The sequence below is a fragment of the Vulpes vulpes genome, chromosome 9, assembly GCF_048418805.1.
Source record: "Vulpes vulpes isolate BD-2025 chromosome 9, VulVul3, whole genome shotgun sequence".
Lineage (NCBI taxonomy): Eukaryota > Metazoa > Chordata > Mammalia > Carnivora > Canidae > Vulpes > Vulpes vulpes.
In genome coordinates, this window is record NC_132788.1 from 94,265,766 (window position 1) to 94,288,764 (window position 22,999).

At 54.1% G+C, this 22,999-nt stretch overlaps 2 protein-coding genes across 57 annotated transcripts in view; one reads left to right on the forward strand and one right to left on the reverse strand.

The window, feature by feature from the left end:
* MAP4 (microtubule associated protein 4) overlaps positions 1 to 3,413 on the forward strand; it is a 199,713-nt gene extending 196,300 nt beyond the window's left edge. For 16 of the 50 annotated variants that reach the window (XM_025988942.2, XM_025988995.2, XM_072722362.1 and 13 more), the window contains 2 exons: positions 791 to 980; positions 1,116 to 3,413. In XM_025988942.2, coding sequence (XP_025844727.1) covers positions 791 to 980; positions 1,116 to 1,123 — 198 coding nt within the window. In that variant the 3' untranslated portion in view covers positions 1,124 to 3,413. Of the gene's footprint in view, positions 1 to 790; positions 1,094 to 1,115 lie in introns of those variants that run through there. The other 34 variants (XM_025988934.2, XM_072722363.1, XM_072722346.1 and 31 more) reach the window with 3 other exon arrangements.
* Positions 3,414 to 3,849: 436 nt separating this feature from the next.
* DHX30 (DExH-box helicase 30) overlaps positions 3,850 to 22,999 on the reverse strand; it is a 29,376-nt gene continuing 10,226 nt past the window's right edge. For 4 of the 7 annotated variants that reach the window (XM_072722387.1, XM_072722389.1, XM_072722388.1 and 1 more), the window contains 18 exons: positions 16,465 to 16,595; positions 15,721 to 15,831; positions 11,725 to 12,026; positions 11,107 to 11,227; positions 10,224 to 10,373; positions 8,186 to 8,338; positions 7,054 to 7,890; positions 6,751 to 6,826; positions 6,560 to 6,664; positions 6,119 to 6,294; positions 5,664 to 5,870; positions 5,489 to 5,570; positions 5,220 to 5,413; positions 4,965 to 5,124; positions 4,702 to 4,859; positions 4,507 to 4,610; positions 4,285 to 4,424; positions 3,850 to 4,176 (listed from right to left, as the gene is read on the reverse strand). In XM_072722387.1, coding sequence (XP_072578488.1) covers positions 3,923 to 4,176; positions 4,285 to 4,424; positions 4,507 to 4,610; positions 4,702 to 4,859; positions 4,965 to 5,124; positions 5,220 to 5,413; positions 5,489 to 5,570; positions 5,664 to 5,870; positions 6,119 to 6,294; positions 6,560 to 6,664; positions 6,751 to 6,826; positions 7,054 to 7,890; positions 8,186 to 8,338; positions 10,224 to 10,373; positions 11,107 to 11,227; positions 11,725 to 12,026; positions 15,721 to 15,831; positions 16,465 to 16,595 — 3,461 coding nt within the window. In that variant the 3' untranslated portion in view covers positions 3,850 to 3,922. Of the gene's footprint in view, positions 4,177 to 4,284; positions 4,425 to 4,506; positions 4,611 to 4,701; positions 4,860 to 4,964; positions 5,125 to 5,219; positions 5,414 to 5,488; positions 5,571 to 5,663; positions 5,871 to 6,118; positions 6,295 to 6,559; positions 6,665 to 6,750; positions 6,827 to 7,053; positions 7,891 to 8,185; positions 8,339 to 10,223; positions 10,374 to 11,106; positions 11,228 to 11,724; positions 12,027 to 15,720; positions 15,832 to 16,464; positions 16,596 to 18,253; positions 18,601 to 22,251; positions 22,281 to 22,999 lie in introns of those variants that run through there. The other 3 variants (XM_072722391.1, XM_072722392.1, XM_025989015.2) reach the window with 2 other exon arrangements.

Sequence of the window (22,999 nt, forward strand, 5' to 3'; positions counted from 1 at the left end):
TGTTTTTCTAATACAGAGGCCCGTCTCCTTCACTGTTCTGACTAGAGAGCACTGTAAAGTCTTCATTGTCACCTTTTGGCATGCTGGGGCCCGGGTGTTCCAGCTCTCTCCAGTGGCCTCCCACTGACCTTCCCTCTTTCGCTTTTCTCACACTGAGTGTTCGTTGTCTGCCCCCTCCTCCTGGGAAGCCCTGCAGGCCCCGAAGTTCCGCTGGGTCACACCTCCCTGGACACCTTCCTCCCTCCCCTGTGTCCCCAGCACAGAAGGAGGCCTCAGTGTCGGGTGGGAGCCGTCTGGGGTTCACTGGGTCGAAGGTGGCAGGCTGCACCCCTCCCAACTGACTTCAAGCTTCCAGAGCTCCCCAGTGGACCTACAGCACCCCTGCTTCCGAGCCAGTTCCAGCATCAGTGTCTCCTGATTGCTCCCAGGGTTTTTGCTGCCAGTCTGCTGTCACTGCCAGCTGTTTGGTGTCACCCTTACTGAGAAGCCTGTACCTCTCACCTCTCACCTCTCACCTCAGGAAGCTTCGCCCTTCACAGAGGGGTCTCCCAGAGTGTATCACTAGCTAGGCTGCATGCAGGGAGCACAGAGCCTGTGTTCTTCATTTGTGCCAGGCCTCCCGGGAGTGGGGAGCAGGGAGGACCTGACCCAGATTCTTCAGACCACTGTACCTTAATCCAGTTGGGGGGGCGGGGGGTAGGGAAGGGGCTGTGTGTAAACCCACCACCATCAACCATCCCACCTCCTCCCCGACTGACCCTGCACTGTCTCCCCCACTGTTTCATTGTAGACTGAGGGCGGTGGCAGCGAGGCCCCTCCGTGCCCGGGCCCCCCCGCTGGGGAGGAGCCAGCCATCCCCGAGGCAGCGCCCGAAGCTGGCGCCCCTACTTCAGCCAGTGGCCTCAGTAGCCACCCCACCCTGGCAGGGGGTGGTGACCAAAGGGAGGCCCAGACCTTGGACAGCCAGATCCAGGAGACAAGTAAGTGGCTGGGCTTGGCCTGAGGGCCAGCCGGGGGCCCTGCCACTGGCTGCAAATTGAAACTCTTTTTTTTTTTCTTTTTTTTTTGACTAGATTGTGGCCTAAATTTTAACCAAGCAACCTTTTATTTTCCAGGCATCTAATGATGACATTCTGGTCTCGTCTTCCGTCCCCTGTGTTCCCCCTCTTGTGTCCCTCGTGACCCTCTCCCTTCCCTCCTCCCGTGTCACTGCAGATTGAGACCTACAGGCTGACGTTCCGGGCAAATGCCAGGGCCCGCACCGACCACGGGGCTGACATTGTCTCCCGCCCCCCCCACCTCCCTGGCGGCCCCAGCGCAGGCACCCGGGCTCTTGGCTCCCTGTCCCGGGCTGCTTTCTAGACCCCACATGGCTTGGGTGCTGGGCCGCCCTCCAGGCCCCATGCCTTTCCCCCACCTTGTTCACCCAGGGCAGCCGCAGGCTCACCCCAGACCTCCTCTCCTCCCTGCCCTGGGCCTGGCTCCTCGCTTTCTTCCTGTCCCTTCCTGGCGCACTGCTCCGCACACCAGCTTGGGAGGTGAACGAGGTGGGGAGGCCACCTGGGGGTCTTGTGGGATCTAGGAGAGGGGAACTGGATTCCAACCTCCTCTTTGGGTTTTTCGGACCAAACCCAAGAGACACTGACATAGCTGTCCTCCTCGCTGGGCCCACCCGGAGGGAAGAATGGAATTGGATGGCCATGTGGTGGCCAGGTGCGGACTGCATCTCTCAGAACCCGCGAAGCCCCTGCCTCTCCCTTTCATCCCTCGGTGCTGCCCACCGTGCAGGTGGGGCCAAGCGCGTCTCGCCCTGCCCCAAGTTAGCTAGGGGTCGGTCCTGCCTGTCCCTGCTGCTTCCCATACCTGCCTAGCTGCTGTCACACTTCTCTTTTCTTGTTTTATCCTTTTTTTTCTTTTTTTTTTTTTTTTAATAACCTAAAAACTGGTAGAGGAGTTTTGCAGGTTGAAGCCATGTCTAAATGAAAGTCCTCAGTAGGTGTTAAAGGAAACAGGGAGGGGAGGTCCTGAAGCCTCCTGCCAGGGGGTCAGGCGTCAGGGGCTGCCCTGGCCTGGGTGGCTGGGGGCCCAGGAGGCGTGGATGGGGCAGGTGAGGTGCAGGGGCTGTGGCCTGATGAGCAGGTGGGGCACACTAGCGGCTGGGCAGAGTGTGGACTGGTTGTTCTGGTATTTTGTGTGTATGCTGCTTTTCTTTTCTAACCAAGAGGCTGGTTTTGGCATCTCTGTCTCATTCCCTGGGATCTAGTGGGAGGTACAAGTTCAGGGCTAGAGAAACAGGGAAGGGCTATGGAGGTCAAAGTCCTCCAGGCTTGCAGGCCTAGGACACCAGAGCCCTCAGTTACCGGTGAGCCCAAGCTGTCCAGAGCTCAACATGGGTGATTGGGAATCAGGTATGGAAATTAAAAAAGGCATGAGACAGGCCATCTCCCTGCCCCTTACAGCCTGACTGGGGATGGGGGAGAGGTGGGGCCAGCCTGTGGAGGAATGTCCCAGCTAGGCCCGCTCTTGGGATGGCTGCAATGATAAATCCCGGGAATTGTATTGACATGAAGATTCTTATTGCACTTGTATTTTTTTTTTTTTTTTGTATTAAAGTTTGCATGGTTTCTAATAAAGGATTAAAATGTAACAGTTTGTAGTGAAATGGCCGGGGAGTCTCTGAGGGCTTCTCCTCTGGAAGAGCATTTTCTGCAGTGCAGACTTGCCCCTGAGGAGGCCACCAGCCTAGGCCCCTCGCCCTCCCCGCCATCACTCTGGCTGTCTCTCTTGGGAGCCGAGAAGGTAGAGGTCCTTGACCTAGGTTCAGATGGCATCTCCACGGATTGGGAGGGCATCTGGGCCAGCAGGTTCTCCCGCTTCGGAGGTAGCGTTTTCCTTGGGGAGGTTTGACACCACATCCCCAGCTCCCCAAGCACAGACTACAGGGATCTTGTGGACAAAGCGTTCCCCAAGCCAAAGACTGCAGAATGGTTTGTGCCAATGACATCAGGGCAGCACCCATGTTTTGTCAGCAGGAAGAAGCAGTAGGCTATGCAGGGCCTGGAGGTACCTATGCCCTTCTTGTCCCAGTCCCACAGAGGTGGAGGTTGACAGATGGCTCTCAGTCCAAGGGTAGGGGGGAGAGGTGACCCTTATGGAACAGAACACTAAGTGGGCTGGAACAGTCATTGTTGTGAGGGCCTATCTGGTCCCAGCTCCCCTGTGTCCCCCAAGCCAGAGAAAAGGCTGCCTGCCAGCGAGGAACCAGAGCCCGTGTGCTGTGTACTACCTGCAGCCACTTGGGGGTGCAACGTTTCTGTACTTCCAGTTTGCTTATGGCTCAGCCATTGCCTGTGTCAATCTGTGATTCTGTTGTACCCATTTCAAGAGTAAATAAAGCTCGTGATGTCCCACCACACAGGCCCCGTCCATATCTTCTGTTATCCTGGTTTGTCTCCACCCCCTAGCTCATCCCCTCACATCAAGGGACTGATGTGCACCACAATCCTGATGACCCTCTGGGAACTGTGGATGTGACAAAGAAGAGTCCCCACTCGTGACAGGGCTGCCATATAACCCAAGCCTGGTTAAGGCTCAAGTGGCCTTCCTCAGCTGCCTGTAGAACTCCTCCCCTGGTTCCACTCGAAGCTGGGAGGTGGCAGCCAGCTTCAATGAGCACACACCGCGAACCACTGGCCGGGAGAGGGAGGCCCGGGCAAGCCTATGCTCCACACTTGCCGTCCTGGCTTGGAAACACGGGGCCCACCCTGCAGGGTGGGCTTTAGGCCCCTTGAGAAGCAGGAGTGTGGGTGCTGGGGCCCCAAGAGAGGAGCCCCCAGCGGAGAGCGATGCTCACAAGGGATAAATAGAACTTTATTTTAAATAAACATTTGCACTCTGTACACAGCCCCAGCAGACATGGGGCTCAGTCATCAGCTGTCTTGCGCACGTCAAAGCTGCCACAGGGCCCACGCAGCAGCTCCGCCAGCAGGGCCAGCAGCTGCCCGTGCTCCTGCTGCACGCCAGGTGGCAGAGCGGCCAGCTCGCTGCGCAGGCTCCGCTCCACCATGCGGCCCAGGGCCCGGCGCAGCTCCCTCAGCAGCCGCACAGTGCGGGAGTCGCCCTCCAGCCTCAGCAGGTCGCTGTCACTCAATGAGATGGTGGCCCGGCGCCCATCATCTGAGAGAGGGAGGAAGAGGCAGGAGAGCCAAGTGAGGCCAGCCCCCAAGGATACGGGCCAGCCTCCACGGCAGCAGGGTGGGGAGTGTGCAAGTACCCAGTACCCACCACGGATATGGACATCTCCGTCGGTCAGCAGCAGCACGGCCAACGGGTGAACCTGGGAGGAGTCCCGGACGAAGACACTGCCATTGGACTTGACAGCCATGAAATACGTCAGCCATCGGCTCCGGAGCCGCGTGGCCTCCCTGGGGAATAGAGGGTGGGGTGAGCCCACCCTTCTGGACCAGGCCAGCCCAGCCACTCCTCTGTGCCCCACCTACTTCCCACCTGTTAATGGTCGACTTGTGCAGCAAGATGTTGCCTGATTTGGTCCTGTAAGTGACGCTGTTGGGCTTGAACTTGCCCTGCCGGGTCACCTTGCCCTGCCTCACCTGTGAGGGTAAAAAGAGATGGGCGGGCTGAGTGAAGAGCTGGGGGTGGAAGGGGGACTGGGGCCAGCCAGGCCCTCCCTAGAGGCAGCACCTGGATGAGGTTGGGGTAGAGGCCTGCCATGAGCACGCCCTTCACCAGCTCCTCCTCTTCGCTGTACTCGTTGCACTGGGCAGAGGCCAGGGTGCAGTCTGAGGGCTTCCCCACCAGGAAAGCCTCGTAAATGTTCTCTGAGAACTGCTTGATGAGTCCTGGGGAGGTGAAGGCGGGCTAAGCCACAAGGCTGGGGACCCACAAGCTGGGCCTTGGCCCAGTGCGACAGGGGGGGTGGGTGGAGGCCGGGGCATCCCACTGACCGTGGATGAAGCGCAGGCTGGGTGCATAGAGCAGGTTCTCTTCAAGATAGTTCTCACGGGAGCTGCGGTCCTGCCAGCGCAGCACCTCCTCCCAGCCGGCTACAGCACGCACAAAGGCCAGGTGGTCACTCCCACTATCGTGGCTCAACAGTGCCTTCACCTGGGAGGGAGTAGGAGGGGGTGCCAGGGTCACAGGCTGGGAGGGCCAGGGGTAGCTGCTTCAGGACCCAGGGTTGGGGAGGGGCTGGGGCTGACCTTATCCACTTCCGCCCGGTTCTGCAGGCTACTGCTGAAGGGGTCCCGGGTGAGGCAGGAAACAACCACCAGCAGCGGGTGCAGGCAGCGGAAGATGGCGGCCAGCACTATGGCCTTGGCCAGCCGGGGGTCGGTGGAGATGTGGGCCAGGCGCTGCCCCAGGGTGGTCAGGTACTCCCGCTGGTCCAGCACTCCTGCAACAGCTCAGCTGTCAGATTCTCCCTTGAGAGCCGACGAGCGGCAGCCCGGCCCCGGCCCGCCCCACTCACCGATCTCCTGGAGCAAGATCACAGCCTCATCCACTGCCTTAATGTTCGGACTGTCCACGGCCTTGGAAAGGAACTCCACTGCCTATAGCAAGAACCAGCCAGACCCACCATGAGCCCCACATCCCGCCCGTCCCTAACCAAGCCCAGCCCTTGCCCAGCCCCGCCTCTGGCGCACCGTCTTCTCAGGCATGTGGATCTTGGCTTGTAGCACCAGGTTCTCAAGGGGAGTGCGGAGAATCTCCGGCACTTGGAAAGGGACCATTTTCTCCAGCCGGCTCCGTGGGAATAGGTGGTAAGCAAAGCCTGACTGGCAGCGGCCCGCCCGGCCCCGGCGCTGGATCACGTTAGCTCGGGACACCCACACGGTCTCCAGGCAGGACACCTAAGGGAGGGGGCGGGTAAGTGGCTGTGCCGATGCCAAAAGGCCTTCCTTGGTGCTCCCCCTCGCTGGCCTTCGCCTCATTCAAGCCCTCAACACTCCCCACCCCCACAACAGGGACACCGAGAGCCCACGAATATGGCCTTCTCCAGACAAACAGGGCTGGGCCGAGGCTGATCTGGGCTACGGGCCACCTCGGAATGTGTAGCTCTTCCCCCAGGGGCCGGCTGGGCTTAGGAGAGGGGTGCCACCTTGGTCTTCAGATCATAGCGCTCCTCTTTGTGCAGACCACTGTCCACCACGTGCACAATGTCATTGACCGTGATCGACGTCTCCGCGATGTTGGTGGCCAAGACAATCTTGCGTACCCCAACTGGCGGCTGCTGGAATATGGCCTTCTGGTCCATCATGGGGATGTTGGAGTGCACTGGTGGGTGGCAAGAACATGCCTGTTATGGGCACTACTCCTGATCCCTGTGATGAGCGCACAGGGCAAGGATTTGGACCCCATCTTGATGAAACTGAGACCCAGATCAAGACTATGCCTGGGAAAGGTGGAAAAGCCAGCAAAAGTAGGGCAGCCTGGTCAGAAATCCAGGCACTTTGAGTCCCAATTGGCGCAGAGTCCCCATGCCAGAGGGCAGGACTGGTGTCCAGGGGCCGTCAAGCCTCACTTGCACCCACACTCTCACCTGGCAGGATGAGGTACTTGCTCTCGTGCATGCCCAGGGCCTCCTGGAGGCGTTGCTGCACTCCTTTGATCTCCTGCCAACCAGGCAGGAAGCAGAGGATGCCACCTGTAAAGGGGCCCTACAGGCATGAGCTGTCACTCTCGGCAGGTGGAGGTCAGGGGGGGGCACAGGGCAGAGGGGAAAGCACCCACCTGGTTCCCCTCGGGCATCGATGTGCAGAACCAGATCAGTCACGAGGTCCAAATCCAGTGCACACTCATCCTCAGACTGGGGGGGGCGGGGGGGGGAGGCCACAGTCACAGCCCCAGGGCAAGGCACTCAACAAGTCACCCCCAACCCTCATCAAACCCTTGCCCAGAAGCCATGGTTTCCTGTTTCTATCCCAGAAACTGAGGCTTGGCAGCATGAACTCACCCTAGGCCACTGCACCAAAGGGACAAGGAGGAGGGAAACCCAGAAGGGGGCTGGGGGGGGCAGCGAGCAGGTGCCCTCACCTCGTGGTGTCGATGCCTGTGTGGGTACTGGTGCTTGCCCAGCTTGGCCAGGATGTCCTCCAAGTAGTGCTCCTTGACCGGGTACATGAAGCCCGGCACCTTGATGACAGGGCAGCCACCAAAGTAGCGGGAGAAGCGCTCGTTATCACCTGTGGCACTCATGAGCACCAGCCGCAGGGCTGGGTTGAGCCGCTGCAGGCCCTTGAGCAGAATCAGCAGGAAGTCTGTATTCACGTCCCGCTCGTGGACCTCATCCACGATGACATGGCTCACGCCCTCCAGGCTGGGGTTGCTCTGCAGCTTCCGCAGCAGGATGCCCACAGTGCAGAAGAGCAGGGCCCCGCCGCGGGCCGGGGGCTTGCTCTCCAGCCGTACCTGGAAGCCCACATTCCGGCGCAAAGAGGGGCCCAGTTCGTGGCTGACCCGCTGTGCCACGGACACGGCGGAGATGCGGCGAGGCTGAGTGATAATTACATTGCAGCGGGCGCCACGGCCCTCGCTCACATAACGCTCCAGCAGTAGCTGGGGGATGCGTGTGGTCTTTCCGCAGCCCGTGTCCCCAGAGATGACCACCACCGGGTGCTGCTCGATGGCATTGAGGATGGTGTCCCGATGTGGGTCCACAGGGAGCTGGGGGGCCTCCTGCCAGACCGGCCCTCGCCGCCGCCACAGCTCCAGCAAGTTCTGGCTCAGACGTACTTCCTCTGCTTCTGACAGGGGCACGTAGGGCTTGCCTGTAATAGGGTCACTCAGGGGCCCCGAGTCCTTGCCCAAGGGCAAGATGTCATCACTCTGCAGCCGGAGCTCTGGGGAGATCCATGAACTGTCCACAGGGTACTGGGGGATGGGAGAAGGAAGCAAAACGGTGAAAGACAGATACCTTCTTCCTCATTCATTCGTGAGCCCCTCCACACGCTTCTCCTGGGCCAGGTGCCGAGGCCCAGCGCGCCAGCAGGGGGACTGCCCTAGGACTCTCCTGGGCAACACTGGGTGGCTCAGGGCAAGGGCACTCCCAGGCTCCAACCTTGGGGAAAACGCGCAGCTACTACTGCCTGCTGCACATAGAGGCTTTCAGTCAGAGAAGACGGAGGTGGGCGGGGGGACTAGGAAGGGGTTCTCTTGGTTCTCTTACATGGTTCAGGAAGGTTTCTATCTTTCGGAGGATGGGCTCAGGCACCTGGATGGTACACGGCCGGCGCTGGGTCTCACCCAGCTCACGCAAGGAGGCCAGGTTATACATGGCATGGGTAAGCGGCTCGTTGTTGCGGTCCACCAGGCCCAGGCTCTGCGGAGACACGTACAGCTTGATCTGTCCCTCTGCCTCCCCACAACCGGCCTGGGCAGGCTCGCAGCTTGAGAGAAATCATGCAGAGCAACCTCTTTCTAGAGATTTTAGTCTTTGGCAGACATTGTACACAGGAAAGTAATTAGGAAGGAAAATATAAATCTCTACCCCTTGTCCCACTATTTAAACTAGTTAAAAACAGTTCAAGAAAAACAGTATTTGCCATGTCAAAAACCTGAGTGATACCCCTCAGAAACCTCTCCTTGAGCAACCGGGCCCCCGTAACAGCCGAATCTTGCCTCTATGAATTCCCAGCACAGACCTCCAAGCCAGATGGGCCAGGCCCTTCGTGACCCCATCACCACCTCACAGCACCTCCACTTTCACTGCCTCTCCCAAGCACACCCCACCCCTGCAACCTTTCCAGTCTGGCTGCTACCCCACCCCATCTCCACATGGCACCCGTTCTACCTGTGACCCCATCATACAAATGTAGGTGCAATTTCTTAGCAATGTCTGTCCACATAACTTGACAGACACTGCCTCTTCTTTCCCTACATGTCCAAAGTCATCCAGGCAGGTGTGGAGAACCGCTCTTTCTTCCCTCATCTTGTGTTCCTGACCCTGTACTATCAGGATTTTGCTCACCCTCTCCAGCTCAAACACTCCTTCTTTCAAGAAGACCGCCCCCACGGGGCTGACCTCCAGGGCAAAGACTAGCCCCTGGACCACAGGAGGTGCCGACACAGCCACCTTGCTCCAGGTGAGGCCTCCACCTTTGCCAGGCCTCAGAGTTCACCTGTGGCCCCCGACAGGCGGCCAGCCAGCTGCTCTGAGCTGCTGCCACCTGGGAGCTGGCTCCTTCCAAGTCAGGATCTGCCTATGCTGTGAGGCTCCTGATCACCAGTGCCTGTCTATCAAGCTAAAATTCAGACTTCTGCGAAGTTCCACCAATGAGCCCTAGTTCTGCCCTCCTGAGTCACAGGTACCTGTACCTCTCCCTCTTCTTGTTTAAAAGATTTTATTCATTCATTTATTCATTTAGAGTGAGAGAGCACACACATGCAAGTGGAGGGAGGCGCAGAGAGAGAGAATATCAAGCAGACACCCAGCTGAGTGCGGAACCCTGACAGGGGCTCGATCTCACGACCCCGAGATCTTGACCTGAGCTGAAACCAAGAGTCGCTTAGCCAACTGTGCCACCCAGATGCCCTGATCCCTCTTCTATCCTCCAGGCTCTTGTTACCTCTTACCATCAACTGTGTCTAAAATGGGGTTCCCAGAGCTAACCACACACCAGATATATCTGACCAGAGCAAAAAGCAGGGCCTCTCCGCCCTCTTACTCTGCAAACTAAACCTGTACTGATGTGGGTTGATCCCCTACTTCTCAGCAGCCACAGCCATGCTGGCTCCCACTGCTGGGTACAGCCAACCTCCAAAGCCTCTTCAAGGACACTGCCTTACCTTGGGGTTCATGGAATCTCCAATCTCCATCCCACATAATGCCTTATTCGTTTTGTCCACAATGGCCATATAATCCAGATCTTTCTAGACACCCACTCTGCCACTCAGCACAGCCACCACTCCCCACCAGATTTGTGCCATTCAGATAAACAGGCATGGCCCCTCCTGGCTTCACCTGGGTTCTGGCAACACCGAAAAGGCTAAGCTCACAGGCAAAGCACATCAGAGAGAGAGTGAGGAACTCCTGGAAATGGCAGCCCATGGCCTGACAAGCAAGGCCTAGACACCAGATGCTTTTGTGCTCAGGCCAAAGGTCTGCTGTGGTGGATTTCATTTCCTGGAGAACAGGACCGATTCACCAAGGGTAAGGGAGTTCAGAGACCTCCCACACATCACACCAGGGATCCTACCCAACTCACCTTCAGTTTCTTGCAGGCCAGGGCTGCCGCCTTATTCTCAGCCTCTGCTTTGCGGCGCCCTTTGGCAACAAAGGTCATGGGACAGGGCCAGAGCAGAGTGAGGGTGGACAACTTGGTCTTGGTGCCCACAGTATGGAACTGCATAAGGTTCTACATGGAAGGCAAGAGAGATGGCTATAGAGAGGCAGAAAATGCAGTTCTCAGAGTGCTGAGGAACCCAGCGATGGAATTAACCCCCATCTCAGCATGTGCCAAACAATGGCCACGTGAGATTACCACTGGCCAGCAGAAGCAAGCCACAATAGGGCCACAGCTCCCTAGGGCAGGGCTGGCTTCTCTGGCAGTCTGGTGGTTTCACAGCAGAAGACAGTCAGTGTCTGGGCCATGCCGCCACCTATCCTCCTGGCCCACTGTGCTCTCAGCACCCTTTGAAGCAAACAGGTATGGTGGCAGCTGTGGGTCATACCTGTCAGCGCAAGCCAAAACCAGGCCCATTCTGGAGGTGCATAAAGGTCTTAGCCCTGGGGCAAACTATGCTTATGGAAGCCCTGAGCCTGGTCACAGACATGACATTCACACCTCAGCAGGACAGCACCACCCCCACCCCACTCCTGCCAGTTGCCCCTGACCAAACTTGGGTTTCCCGCTCCCACCAGTCCACTCCCAGAGTGCCCTCAGCAACTTCCATTCAGTCCTGGCTGCTTCACCCTCTTCACACTCCAAGGGCCTCAAGGCCCCTGCCTGGCCTAGGTGCAGGCTGAGGGTACAGGTAACCTCAGCCTTCTCACACACTTGTAGCTTCCCTCCTATCTGGTCCCAGGGAGGAGCAGACATAACCAAGCCAGCTCCCCACCCACACACACTTCCAGGAGACCCAACTCACCTTTGCTGTGGAGGATGATGTTGCTATCTGAATCACTTTGGCCAGAAGGTTCTTGGGAAGTGGAAACTGGGTCAGAGCCCTAATAGCACTGTCGTCGTCTGTCATTTCAAAGGAACCCCCCCTGGGAGGACCAAAAGTTCAGATGAAACAGCTCTATCTCTTCATGGGCCAATTTCACCTCAGGCTCTGAGGCCAAGGGCATTAAGACACTGCAGTGGTGCAGCAGGCAGCAAGAGGCATGAAAAAGATGGCAGGCCAGGCATCTTCGCATGGCCTCTGATCCTCTCAGACACACAGCATGACTGATGCTCCCTCAGTTCCCCCCCAAACAGATAACTGAGGGCAGAGGCCCAGGGGAAGCAGAGCAATGGCTGGGCCTTAGAATGACCCAAGTGTGACCTGGAGGGAGGGTCCTTGCTGCTGTTTTGCAGAAGCCCAGCCACACAGAGAAGACCACTCTCCCCCAAAACGGCAGACATACCCATATGACTAACAGGACACGCGTGCTGCAAGGCTGGACAGGGGCCCTCCCTCTTCAGAGAAGGCTCTCAGGGAATATCACCCATCCCCGTGTCAAGGTGCAGCCAGCTTTCCTGCGTCCCCCACATCCAGCTGTACCTCGAGTCCCTGAGTGAGGTGTGGGAGTCCTGCTGGGTCATGGACAGGAAGTCGGTGACATCAATGGTCCCCTCTTCCAGCTCTTCCTCCTCATCCTCCTCTTCCTCCCGGCCCAAGGAGCGGGACAGGGCCCCAGGTCCCCCTGGCCGGATGCTCTCAGGGTTCAGCTGCCGCCAGGAAGTAGGTGGCATGGTGGGTTCTGGGCGCCACCAGCTGTCAGCCGGAGAGCCAAAGCGATCAGCTAGCACGCGGTATTTGGCTGCATCAAACAGCTCATTTCGGGGACCCAGCAGGCCCCAGCCCTGGAGAGGAAAGGAGTGTTGTGAGGATCCATCCTCACACCTCAATCTGCCCAGAACCTACCCTCTTACACTGTAAGTCCCCCTGCAGGAGCCATACCTCTGTACCTGTCTGCCCACTCCAGCCCCCAGTCCTGAACTGGGCATCAAAAGGGCATTTAAAATATCTAGCTCTGACACATGAAAATGACAAGGTAAACCTTTAAACCTAATAGACAAAAAAACAAAACAAAACAAAAAACCTCCACAGGCAATGGGAAACCTGATGCATTCACAAAGTGATCTAGAAGCTTCAATGAATATAGCAGTTAGGAGAAATGGAGAGCCCACAACACAAAACAGATTTGTCTCTGGTCTAACCTAAGAATCCTATGCTGAGAACATACTCTGGAAATAACCTGGGATGCTTTTAAAGCTTTTAAAGCCATTTACATAGGGACACCAGGGTGGCTCAGCGGTTCAGTGCCTGCCTTTGGCTCAGGACGTGATCCCGGAGTTCCGGGATCGAGTCCTGCATCGGGCCCCTGCATGGAGCCTGCTTCTCCTTTCTCTGCCTATGTCTCTACCTCTTTCTGTATCTCTCATGAATAAATAAATAAAATCTTTAAAAAAAGAAAAACCTTGTATATAAAATATATTTTTTTCTTTTTTTTTTTTTAATTTTTTTTTTAAATTTTTTTTATTTATTTATGATAGTCACAGAGAGAGAGAGAGAGGCAGAGAGACACAGGCAGAGGGAGAAGCAGGCTCCATGCACCGGGAGCCCGACGTGGGACTCGATCCCGGGTCTCCAGGATCGCGCCCTGGGCCAAAGGCAGGCGCCAAACCACTGCGCCACCCAGGGATCCCTAAAATATATTATTTTAAAACGTATTATACCTTCATTCTTTTCTAGAGAATACCAAATAAAATGTGTTGAGTCTCTAGCACACACAATGCAACATGCTGGCTACCCTGAACATCATCAGAAGAGACGAGACCTGATCCCTGCCTTCAAGAAATTCAGAATCAGTGAGGCAGAACAGAAATGCAGATGACCAGAGTCTAAGGAACCACTAACTGAGAAGCCAGATGAACATCATTAACATAATTCCCATCCAAGTGTGGATAAGCTTCGGGCATTTGACACCTCCCTATAATCTGTAGCTGTGTCCTTTCTTTCTTCTTTCCCAAGGGGAAGATGAAGGACCTGAGAGAATGTGCTTTTGGGAGCTGTGAAGAGTTGACAGGACTATTTTCCTCTGACAGTCAGGAACAACAATTGGGGATGTGAAAAGCAAACACGGTCTTTTCCTTCAGTCTGTCCTGAAGCTAATCTGTATAAGATCTACAATTAGGATACAATATTTTACATACTGAAAAAAGACTGTGCAGTTAACACAAACTTAAAAACTTACCTTAAAAAAAAAAGAGAAAAGATCTTCAACCTCCGTACTCATTAGGGAAATGCCAATCAAAACCAAGAGACCCCACTTCGCACGATTAAGACAGCTACCAAAAAGTGTTGGTACAGATGCAGAGAAATTGGAACCCTCATGCCCCGCTGGTGGGAATGTAAAACATTACAGCCACCGTGGAAAACAATATGGCAACTTCATTAAAAAAATTAAAAGATCAACCATACAATCCAGCAATTCCACTTCTGGGAATTGAACAGTGTCCCCTAGAGATTATTTGTACACTCATGTTTATAGTATTATTCACAAGAGCCAAAAAATGGAAACAACCAAAGTGCCCATCAATGCATGAATGAATACAAAAAAAGTGGCACATCCATACAACAGAGTATTACTCAGCTTTAAGAAGGAGGGGAATTCTGGCATAAGCTACATGAATGGACCTTGAGGACACTGTGCTAAGTACAATAAGCCAGTGACAAAGAGACAAATACTGTAGGATTCCACTTAGATGAGGATATGAAGTCTCTAGAGGAGTCAGAGACTCCAGAGGAGTCTGTTTCTCTGAGAAACAGGCAGTAGAATGGTGGCTGCCAGGGGCCGATGGGAAGGGAAATGGGAATGGAGATTTGTTGTTTAATGAGTATGGAGTTTCAGTTTTGCGAGGTGAAGAAGTTCTGGAGACTGGCTGCACAGTGCCTAACACTATGCTTAATACTAGTCAACTATTCACTGAAAGATGGTGAAGATAATAAAATTTACATTTTGTGTAACATCACAATTCAACAAACATATAAATCAAAAAGAGGCTATGAGCAGAGCATAGATAGGAACAGAAGAAGGGCCAGGGAGGAACATGACCACAAACTCGTTGCACACAGGCCACCTATGAACATCCAGAGAAGAATCTGTCACCCTCGGTACTACTGACATTTGAATGTCAGCTAATTCTTTGTTCCGGGGGGCTGGCCAGGGCATTGTAGGGCATTTAGAAGCATCCCTTCCCTAGCATTAGGGGAGTAGCATTCCTTCAGCTGTGGCCAACAAAAACGTCTCCAGATGTTAACCAAACATCCATGGGGGTCAAAATCCACCTCCATCCCCACGGAGATTCCCAGAGGTAGAGCTGCTCTGAAAGATGCAGATTTCTGAGAAATTCAGCAGAGAGGGTGGCTAAACTAGTAAAAGATAAGATTTCCCCAGGGAAAAGGGGATAGAGCACACACAGATGTTATAAGAGGGTGGGAGAGGAAGAAGAGCCTGTGGTGACCCTGACAGGAGGAGAGGGGGGTGTAATCCAGGGGTTGAGGAGAGGGGCTCGAAACATTTGGGTAAAGCGAGGCTCAGAAAGGCTGGCCAGCCAAAGTGTTGTTCCAGTCATTCAATAATCACCCAGTGACCACTGCTATCCATTAGGCACTGTGGGGATAAAGCAACCAGCAAGCAGGATAAGGGACACAACAAGCAGAGAGGGCTGTGTCCTCTCTGGCAAAGAGGAAGGATCAGGATACTGAAGCATGTACAAAGCCCATAGAAAAGACTCAGAAGAGGAGGGATCTGGAAAGTAAAGGGTGGGAGAGGAGACAGAGAAGAGACACAGAAAGGGGATAGAGACCAGAGAAGGGTGATGTGGGGCCCAGGCTAGGAAGAGGGCCCTTCCTCCTCAAACGCAGGGAAGAGGTGGGGACAGTGAAGGCCTGGGGATTCAGTGGAAGAGAATCTGAAGGAATACTGGGCCCCCAGCTTTGTCCCCACTGGAGCAGAAGTGAACACTGGGGAGCCCAAGCAAGATTCAAGGTTGGCAAAGAGGGATGGACAGAACACTGGTGAGCAACACTGAAGGGCTAAATACTGGGTAACCAAGAACCTGAAAGCAGCCCATGCCCAACCACTGGAAAGTGACAGAAGCAACGACTGCTTGTATCCCAAGTAAGAGACAACTGTGTGGCTGCAGGGAAAACCCACGGGAGGTAATGGGAAAAGAAAAATAGAAACCAAATGGAAGTATATCCATGGTGCCATACGAAGGGAGTGTTTTTCATAAAGAGCTCTCCTCCATGTCTTCTGAAACCACAAGAGGCAGGTGACTACAGTGGCAAAAAAACAATCCAAACCCAAACACCCAGGTATTCCTTCATTGGCTGCATAATCAGAGAAAAAACACAAGGTGAGAAAGCCAGGTGAGTAAAACACCTGTGAACCTCCACCTAGAGGCACTTGGTACCAGAAAGTCCATCAGAGCCCGGGGCCAGGACTTTCCCAGACAGAGGTTGGCCTGGCTTTCTCAAGGGAAGGGTCACCTTGAACAGCTGGCAGGCTGCAGCCGCAGCCTGCCGCTCAGCGTCGATCTTCTTGCTGCCATAGCCTTCTACCTCCACGCTCTTGGGCCACTTTATGTGGAGGGTGACTTTCTGGGGAAGAGAAGAGAGAATCAGGACCCGCGCCTTTCCAGACCGCAGAGTTGCTGCAAATCACACAAGAGGATGAACAGTGCAGCTATGGGCCTGACGGCAGCAGAGCCCAGTGCAGGCAGCACCCCACGCCCATGGCTAACCCCCATGAGGCTCCAACCTTCCCATCCTCAAGCCATTCATCCCACCTCAAGTTGTTTTGCTTCTTCAAAGTGCCATGTTCTAGCCAGAAGGCAAGGTGGGACCCATCTTTATTGTTAAAAATCTTCATTCAGAATGGTTTGCCTGCATGCTTCTGTGGGTCCCAGGACCTATGAGACTCTGGGAACAGGAATCTGTATCAATTCTGACCCTCTGCAGTCCCAGTGATCAACTGGGACCAGAACCAGGGGTCAGCGCAGAGGCCTGTCATACCCAAGATGGCACCTCCTCACCTCATCTCTTCTGTGCTCCCTTTCTCTAAATCAGGCTCTTTTTCAGACCTAGCTTTGCACTGAGATTCTCTGCTGACCATTCTCAATTCACAAAACCCACTCTATAGCCTCCCTGACAAAGAAATCTGAGGGAGAAAAAGGCAGCCAGCCTCTTTCCTGAAAGTCACACCAACATGTCTCCCAGCCACCAGTGAGTTACCTTTTTCTTCGGTCCATTTGTGTGCACGTAGACCAGTTTGTCTTTTGCATGTGAGATGCCGAGGGCTCTTCCAATTACACTGTTGAGAAGGTTTTTGGGCTGTGGGAACTCTTTTAATAGGTCCCTAGAAGCTAAGAAAATAAGAACAAAAGCATTATAGTTGCTCTTTTTCTTTTAAAAACTCCATGGGGTGTGTATCAGGACAACCCTGGGCTGGATACTGAGGATGTTGGCTCATGACCCCACACCACCCAGGAGCATCTTGGAAAAGGAGAGAGGCACAGCTTCAGGGTCTACAGGGGATAGTAAACGTGCACAACCAGACCCACTTGCACAACCATTTCCTGAAGAAGGACCAGTGAGCCACACACCACAGAGGAAAACAGCCAGCAACCTCCTCCCCATAAGCTCCTGATTTAATACATCAGCTACAAAAGCCTAGATTGCAACAAACTCCCGTGTCTGAGATCTGAAAGAAGGTACCGAACAAAAGGAAAAACAAAAAACAAACAAAACTCCACCACACACACAAACCAGAAATTGAGACAATGCAAGGCCCCTCATATAATGAAAGACACAAAAGGGAGGGTTGGTCCCAAAGTCTGAATACCAGGCCCTAGCCCTCAACTGCACCTCAGCATCCTGCAAAAGGCCTCTTGGAGCCAGATCATACATAGGGACATTGATCGGGGATCTCCATAGCTGAGACAGACATAAGCTATCACTCCCCCAAGTTCATTGGAGTCAAGTGGAGGCAGGATGCATTAGACACCAGAAGTACCTCACTTTTTTTGACTTGTACTTTGGATCAATCCCAAAGTATAAATGGGTGAGATGTCCAACTAGAGGCAGCTTATGCCAGACACAAGGCTCAGCCAGGCCGGGAAGAAGGCTGGGACCAGCTAAAAACAGAAGTAAGGGCCCCAAAGCACCAAAGCGGCCCTTCAAGAGATGCAGGGTCAGACACTGGCAGAGGAGATGGGAAGCCTTTTCATTCTGCACCCACAGCCTCTGGTGTTATATCTGGTTTCAAACCAGTTCCAAAAACCAAAACTTTGTACACCTGTACCCATTAGTCATAAATCAGCCAGGGAGGTTTTTCACCAAAGGCCATCCTGATCCTCATGGGGCCCCTAAGAATGGTGGTGATGTTGGGGAAGCCTCTGTATTTGGACAAAGCTCCTCCAGGAGCTGATGTAACCCTAATCCTGGATTGAGACCGTTTTCCTTGGTGCAGATGACGGTGTCAACTGGCTAAGAGGGAGGCTTCTCCCAGACTCTGGCTCCCTCTAAAGAACTCATAAAGCAACTCAGATTCAAGCAGTTAAGACTCAAAGGGGTTCCCACAAAGGGACCCAAACTTAAGGAGGCCACCAGAGCCCCCAGGCACAACAAGAGATGTGCACTGGTCCCCCTCCAGCTCTACAGGGCAGAAGGTTAGTCTGTGTCCATCGTGTAGGCAGGGACGCGCTCACCGGTGTCATTCCCTGCGCTACTCGGGAGACCCAACGCTGGGACTCCGCGGCCACCTCAAAGACGAAGTGCCAAGCGGCCCTGGGGAGGGTGTGCTTACCCCGATCTCTAACGACCCCATTCGGGCGGGAGGTGGGGTCTCCCTGTCTCCCGCACGCCCACGTCCCGCGCCTCTCACCTACTCTTGCCTGGTGCGGGCGCTCCGGGCCCCGAAAGTCCGCGGCCGCGGTCCACTTGGGCCTGTGCCGCCCCGAGCCTCACGAGGGCAGCGCCGCGGCCCGCCAGGCCCGCCCCCGGCCCGCGCCCCGGCCCTCACCGTTCACCATGCTTCCGTCGCCGTCCCCGGGGCCGCCAGGGGCCACCCCTGCCTCCGCCTCGGCCGCGTCCTTCGTGTGATCGGGGTGGGCGCAGCCTGACGAGAAGCCGCGCGAGCGTCCCTGTCGCCCGGCGGCGCGGGGGCCGGGCGGTCGAAGGCGCGGAGAGACGCCGGCAGCCAGCGCCATGAGCCTCCTGGCGGCCGCCATCGCGCTCCCGCCGGCCCCCGCGGGCCCGGAGCCGGGCAGGGACGGGGCGGGAGGGCGGCAGCAGCGGCCCGCGCGCCCCCTGGCGGCCGGGAGGTCCGGGGCGGGGCCACCGAGGCGGGCCGAGCCGGGCGCTCGTCTCACTCAGCTGGGGGCCCCTTTCGCTCTGCGCTTGTCACCTGCTGGGCAGCCTGGGGCGGCTGGCACCCAGCTGAAGTCACTGTCCCGCCAAAGCCCAACCCACAGACTCGTTGCCTGAATCGGGGGCGGAAGACGGAAGGGGGCTCTGGGAAAGTTCAGGCCTGAGCTCAACGTCCATCCAAGGAGATGAACTCCGGGTTCCCTCGAGGTCCCACCCATTGCTCATAAAAGCCTTGCACGTGCCCTGGCAAATTGGTTACCCTCCAGACCCAAGAGGGAGGATGGCCGCTAAACCAGGGCACCCCCATCTCATTTAATGGCTTACAGTGTAAACCCGATGAAGAATCCAGATCCAGGACAGGGAAGATCTGAACATAAGCAGACCACTTTTAATTCCAGGGCTGGAGTCAAAGGTGAAAAATACCAGACTTGGATAAGGGGACCAAGAACTGAGCTGGTCCAGCAGTGTGAGTCTGGAGCTGCTGTTCCTTACTTGTTTGAAAGCCAAATGGTATTCTATTTCCAAAGTACTATGTCTGGGTTCTAGCCAGGCTCATTCCCCTTCTGCCTTGTTCCCCTTCTGCCTCGTATGGCACTGAACAGAGATTTGGCTCAGCTGGGAATCACACTGAGTCTGCATGTTGGGGCAGTGACAGCAAGGGGCTTGGTTAGGGGTTGGCAGCGCAGCTGGAAATAAGCCTGGAGGGAGGGTTTTGTTTGTGTGTTTAATAATTCTAGATCTGACTGATGACTCCCGGTGAGCTTGTTAAAACATTGCTAGGAGCCACCCCCAAGTTTCTTACTCATTAGATCTGGAGGGGGGCCCAGGAATCTGCATTTTTAACAAGTTCCCAAATGATAATGAGACTGCTGGTCTGGGACAACATTCTGAGAACTGCTGGCTTAAGGGCAAGAACATGGGATATGAGTCCTAATACTTGGGCTTAGTCCAAGCTCTGCCACTTGGCAGCTGTGAATCTTGGGCAAATTCATCAATTAGGAAACTGAGGACACATTTGCTCTACTCATTTGGTGTGGCTATAAGAAGGATAAAATGGGAATGTCTGGAAGGCGGCTCTGCAGAGTGCTATTAGAGAAGCGCCTCCACTGAGGTCTGAGACAACAGGGGACAGAGCCGGAGAAGTCCCTTAGAGACAGAGCCAGGGCAGGAAGGGGCAGCTTCAACTTCCACTCCTCTAGTCCCTTCTCAATAGGCTCTTAGCAGGAAAGAAGCAAAAGGAAAGGTGACCTTGGCGTCAGTGTTCTAACCTCACAAGGGGACACCGCCATCCATATCCAACACCCCTATTCAAATCATCCACGCTGGGATGGCAAGACCCTTGGGGCAGAATATGATTACATAATGGCTTTGACTTTGGCCAAGTGTCCCTTTAATTTGCCAAAAGCCAAGGCATCCACCAGCTTCAGGGTAATTTTCAAGGACTGTTAGCAACCCAAATTCCCTCAAAAGAATCTAGAAGCTTACCAAGCCTGATAATGGCATTAGGGGCTGAGGCCAAATTTTGAAAACAGTGGTGTCTGAAGGCTGAAGGAGACAAAAGCCTAGACAGAAAGACCCCACCCCCTTGGCAACCAGGGCCTGGGTCCATCATGGCGCTTCAGCAAGCCCTCAGTACAGCACTCTGTTCTGACAGCCACGTGCTCAGGCTAAGGCTGGAATGCTATGATTTCTTGGATCTGCTCCCAAAGGGGCCAAAGTGGAGGGATAGATACAAATCAAGACTACCCAAGAGCTGTTAGCTATTCAAGCAGAGTGACAGGTACTTGGGGTTCACTATACTATTTTCTCTATTTTAGAAAACATATTTTGAATAGATATTTGAAATTTTAGGTTTTAAAAAAAGCATCATGTGATACCAACCAACTAGTTGGTTCTCAGGGAGCTCCTTGACCCCGTTTCCTATTTCATTTACTTCATATGGACTCTAATAGCTAGTATCACCTTAAGCAAATATTTCACTTCCACAAACCTCACTGCCTTTTATAAAGTGAGGGCAACTCTTACACCAGGTCTTAAAAACCTTCTGGTTTTGTGATCTTCTCCCCATTGGTCTAGAGCAGGGGTTGCCAAACTATAGCCCACAGACTAAATCCACCTACTGCCTGTTTTTATCAATAAAGTTTTATTGGAATATAGCCATGTTCATTGTTTATGTATTATCTATTACTGCTTTCACACTATAATGTGAGTTAAGGAGCTGCAAAAGAAACCACATGGCCCACTAAGCCTAGAATAAATATTTTCTGACCCTTAAAGTTTGACGACCCCAGCCTTAAAGAATTTTGAAGAAAGGTAGAAGGGCTCAGGTATGCCCTCTTCCTTTCCACCAACATTAAAGACTTCTCCTCCACTCTCCATTTTTTGGAGGGAGAAAGTTGACTCTTTTGCCTGTGAGAACAAAGAAACTTTTGAAAAAAAAGAAATTGTTACTGGCTCAGGGATCTCTCCATTCATTTCTGAATCAAGCATGACATCTGGTGCTAAATGTGCTAAACAACATCTGGTAGTGTGGAATTAACGTGCAAAGGACCTGCAGAATACACAGGAGGATGTTTTAGGACTCTAATCTTTAGAGGCCTCAGGAAAAAGCAAGAGGATGTCTAAGACAGTCCAGACTTTGGGCAGACCGGAGAACTTCTGGGGGGGCGGGGAGAAGGAGCATCTCAGTTGACATTCTGTCAATGTACTCAACCACAGTTATATTTTATGGATGGCCAAAGTGGCAAGAAACGATCCACTTGGCTGGCAACAAAAAAGGTGAAGGGAGCTATAGGAGCCAGATGGCCACCCTGACCGTCCTACCCATCCTCATGGCTTTTCTGTCCACATATGTAAAGCCACAGGGTCCTTGTAAGTAAACCACCATACCAAGAAGAGGGGACACATCTATATGAGGGAATGACAGGAAGCACTAGTCCTGTGGCCCCCGGATACTGCCAGAAGGGGTGTTATCCCATGTTGCTTTCCAGTGCTCTACGTCTTAAATCAGAGTAGGTGGGAAAGATTGACAAAACAGGCTCTCAATTTCTTCACCCTTTACCAAGGAGGCCTTGGTAAGAGGTTGGCAGCACAGTGAGAGTACACTGGTAAAGAAGGTAAGTTTTTTCCAATTCCAAATCTGACTCTGATGGGCACTGTAACCTATTCAAGTGGCCACCATTTTCTAAGCACCGTTTTCCTGTCTGAACAGCAGAGACTGTTTCTGCCACACACTTCCTTCTAAAGGCAGAGGCACCAGTGAAGCCAGTAGGGAATCAGAAAGCATGGCAGAAAGGCCCAACAGTCATGTGTAGACTAAAAAGTCTGTTGCTTCTGGGATGAAGAAATGGAGGCAAGAACCTTTTTTAGGTTGAGACAGAAAGAGAGAGAGGAGGCAAAGATGCATACACCCATGGATGCTTTCTGGAGGCACAGCTGTGAGGAGACAATCAGGCTCAGGGGTGGCTGTGCACCTCCGGGGAAGACAGTGCAGGGACTGTTCCCCACCAGGAGCACCTGCCCCCCACGTACAGCAGCCTTCCCCTCTGCCTGTGCTCAAGGAGGCACTGCCTAGCCGTGCTGCCTGGTTCATCCCACCTAACCATCTTTAAGCTTAGCCAAAGCACATCTGACACTCTCAGAGCCACTCACCTGCCATGTTGGAAATGTTAACGTTCAGCCTTTTCGAGTTACAGGGCATTTTAAGAAAGAAAAAAAAAAGGGCAATCAACTCTTGTTTTGGCAACGGTAGGGGGGTGGCATTTCTTTAACACCTAAGTCAAATAGTCAGAGGGAAGTATTTCTGTCTATGCTGCTATATGGAGTCAGGGCCACTGCAGCAGGAGGGCATCGCATGTGGAAACTCCAGGGGAACAGGGCAACCTCATGGGCTGCAGAAACTGAGGTGCTCCATGCTCCCCGACCCTTCCTGAGCTCTTGACCTTCAAAGCACTTTACAGACAGAACCTAAGGTGGAAATGCTATCTCCACACAAGGCAGAGACTCTATGACCTAAAATAGTTTTCTTCCTCCAGGCAACTGGCGTCGGGGTGTGAACAAGCAGCCAAGGGGCAGAGAGGGGCAGCTGTCAGGATAAGCAAGAAGCCACCAGGAGCACTGGTCTTAGCAGAGCTGGAGAAGATCTAAGTCTGAGGGAGGAGAGGAGACACTCACAGGCAGAGACGCTTCCCAGGTCCCACTACCGGCCCCATCCCTGGGTACCAGTGCACCTGAGGTGAGCTGTTGCCTGTCTGGGTGCTCTGACATCCTCCCTAATCAGGAGAACCTACCCTGCCGAATGGACTAAGAAACAGATTTTAATGTCAGTAAAGTGCTTTGAGGAGCTGGGAGGAGATGAGGAGGAGATCTGCCTGGCATCCCCATAGCCTCCAAGATGGAG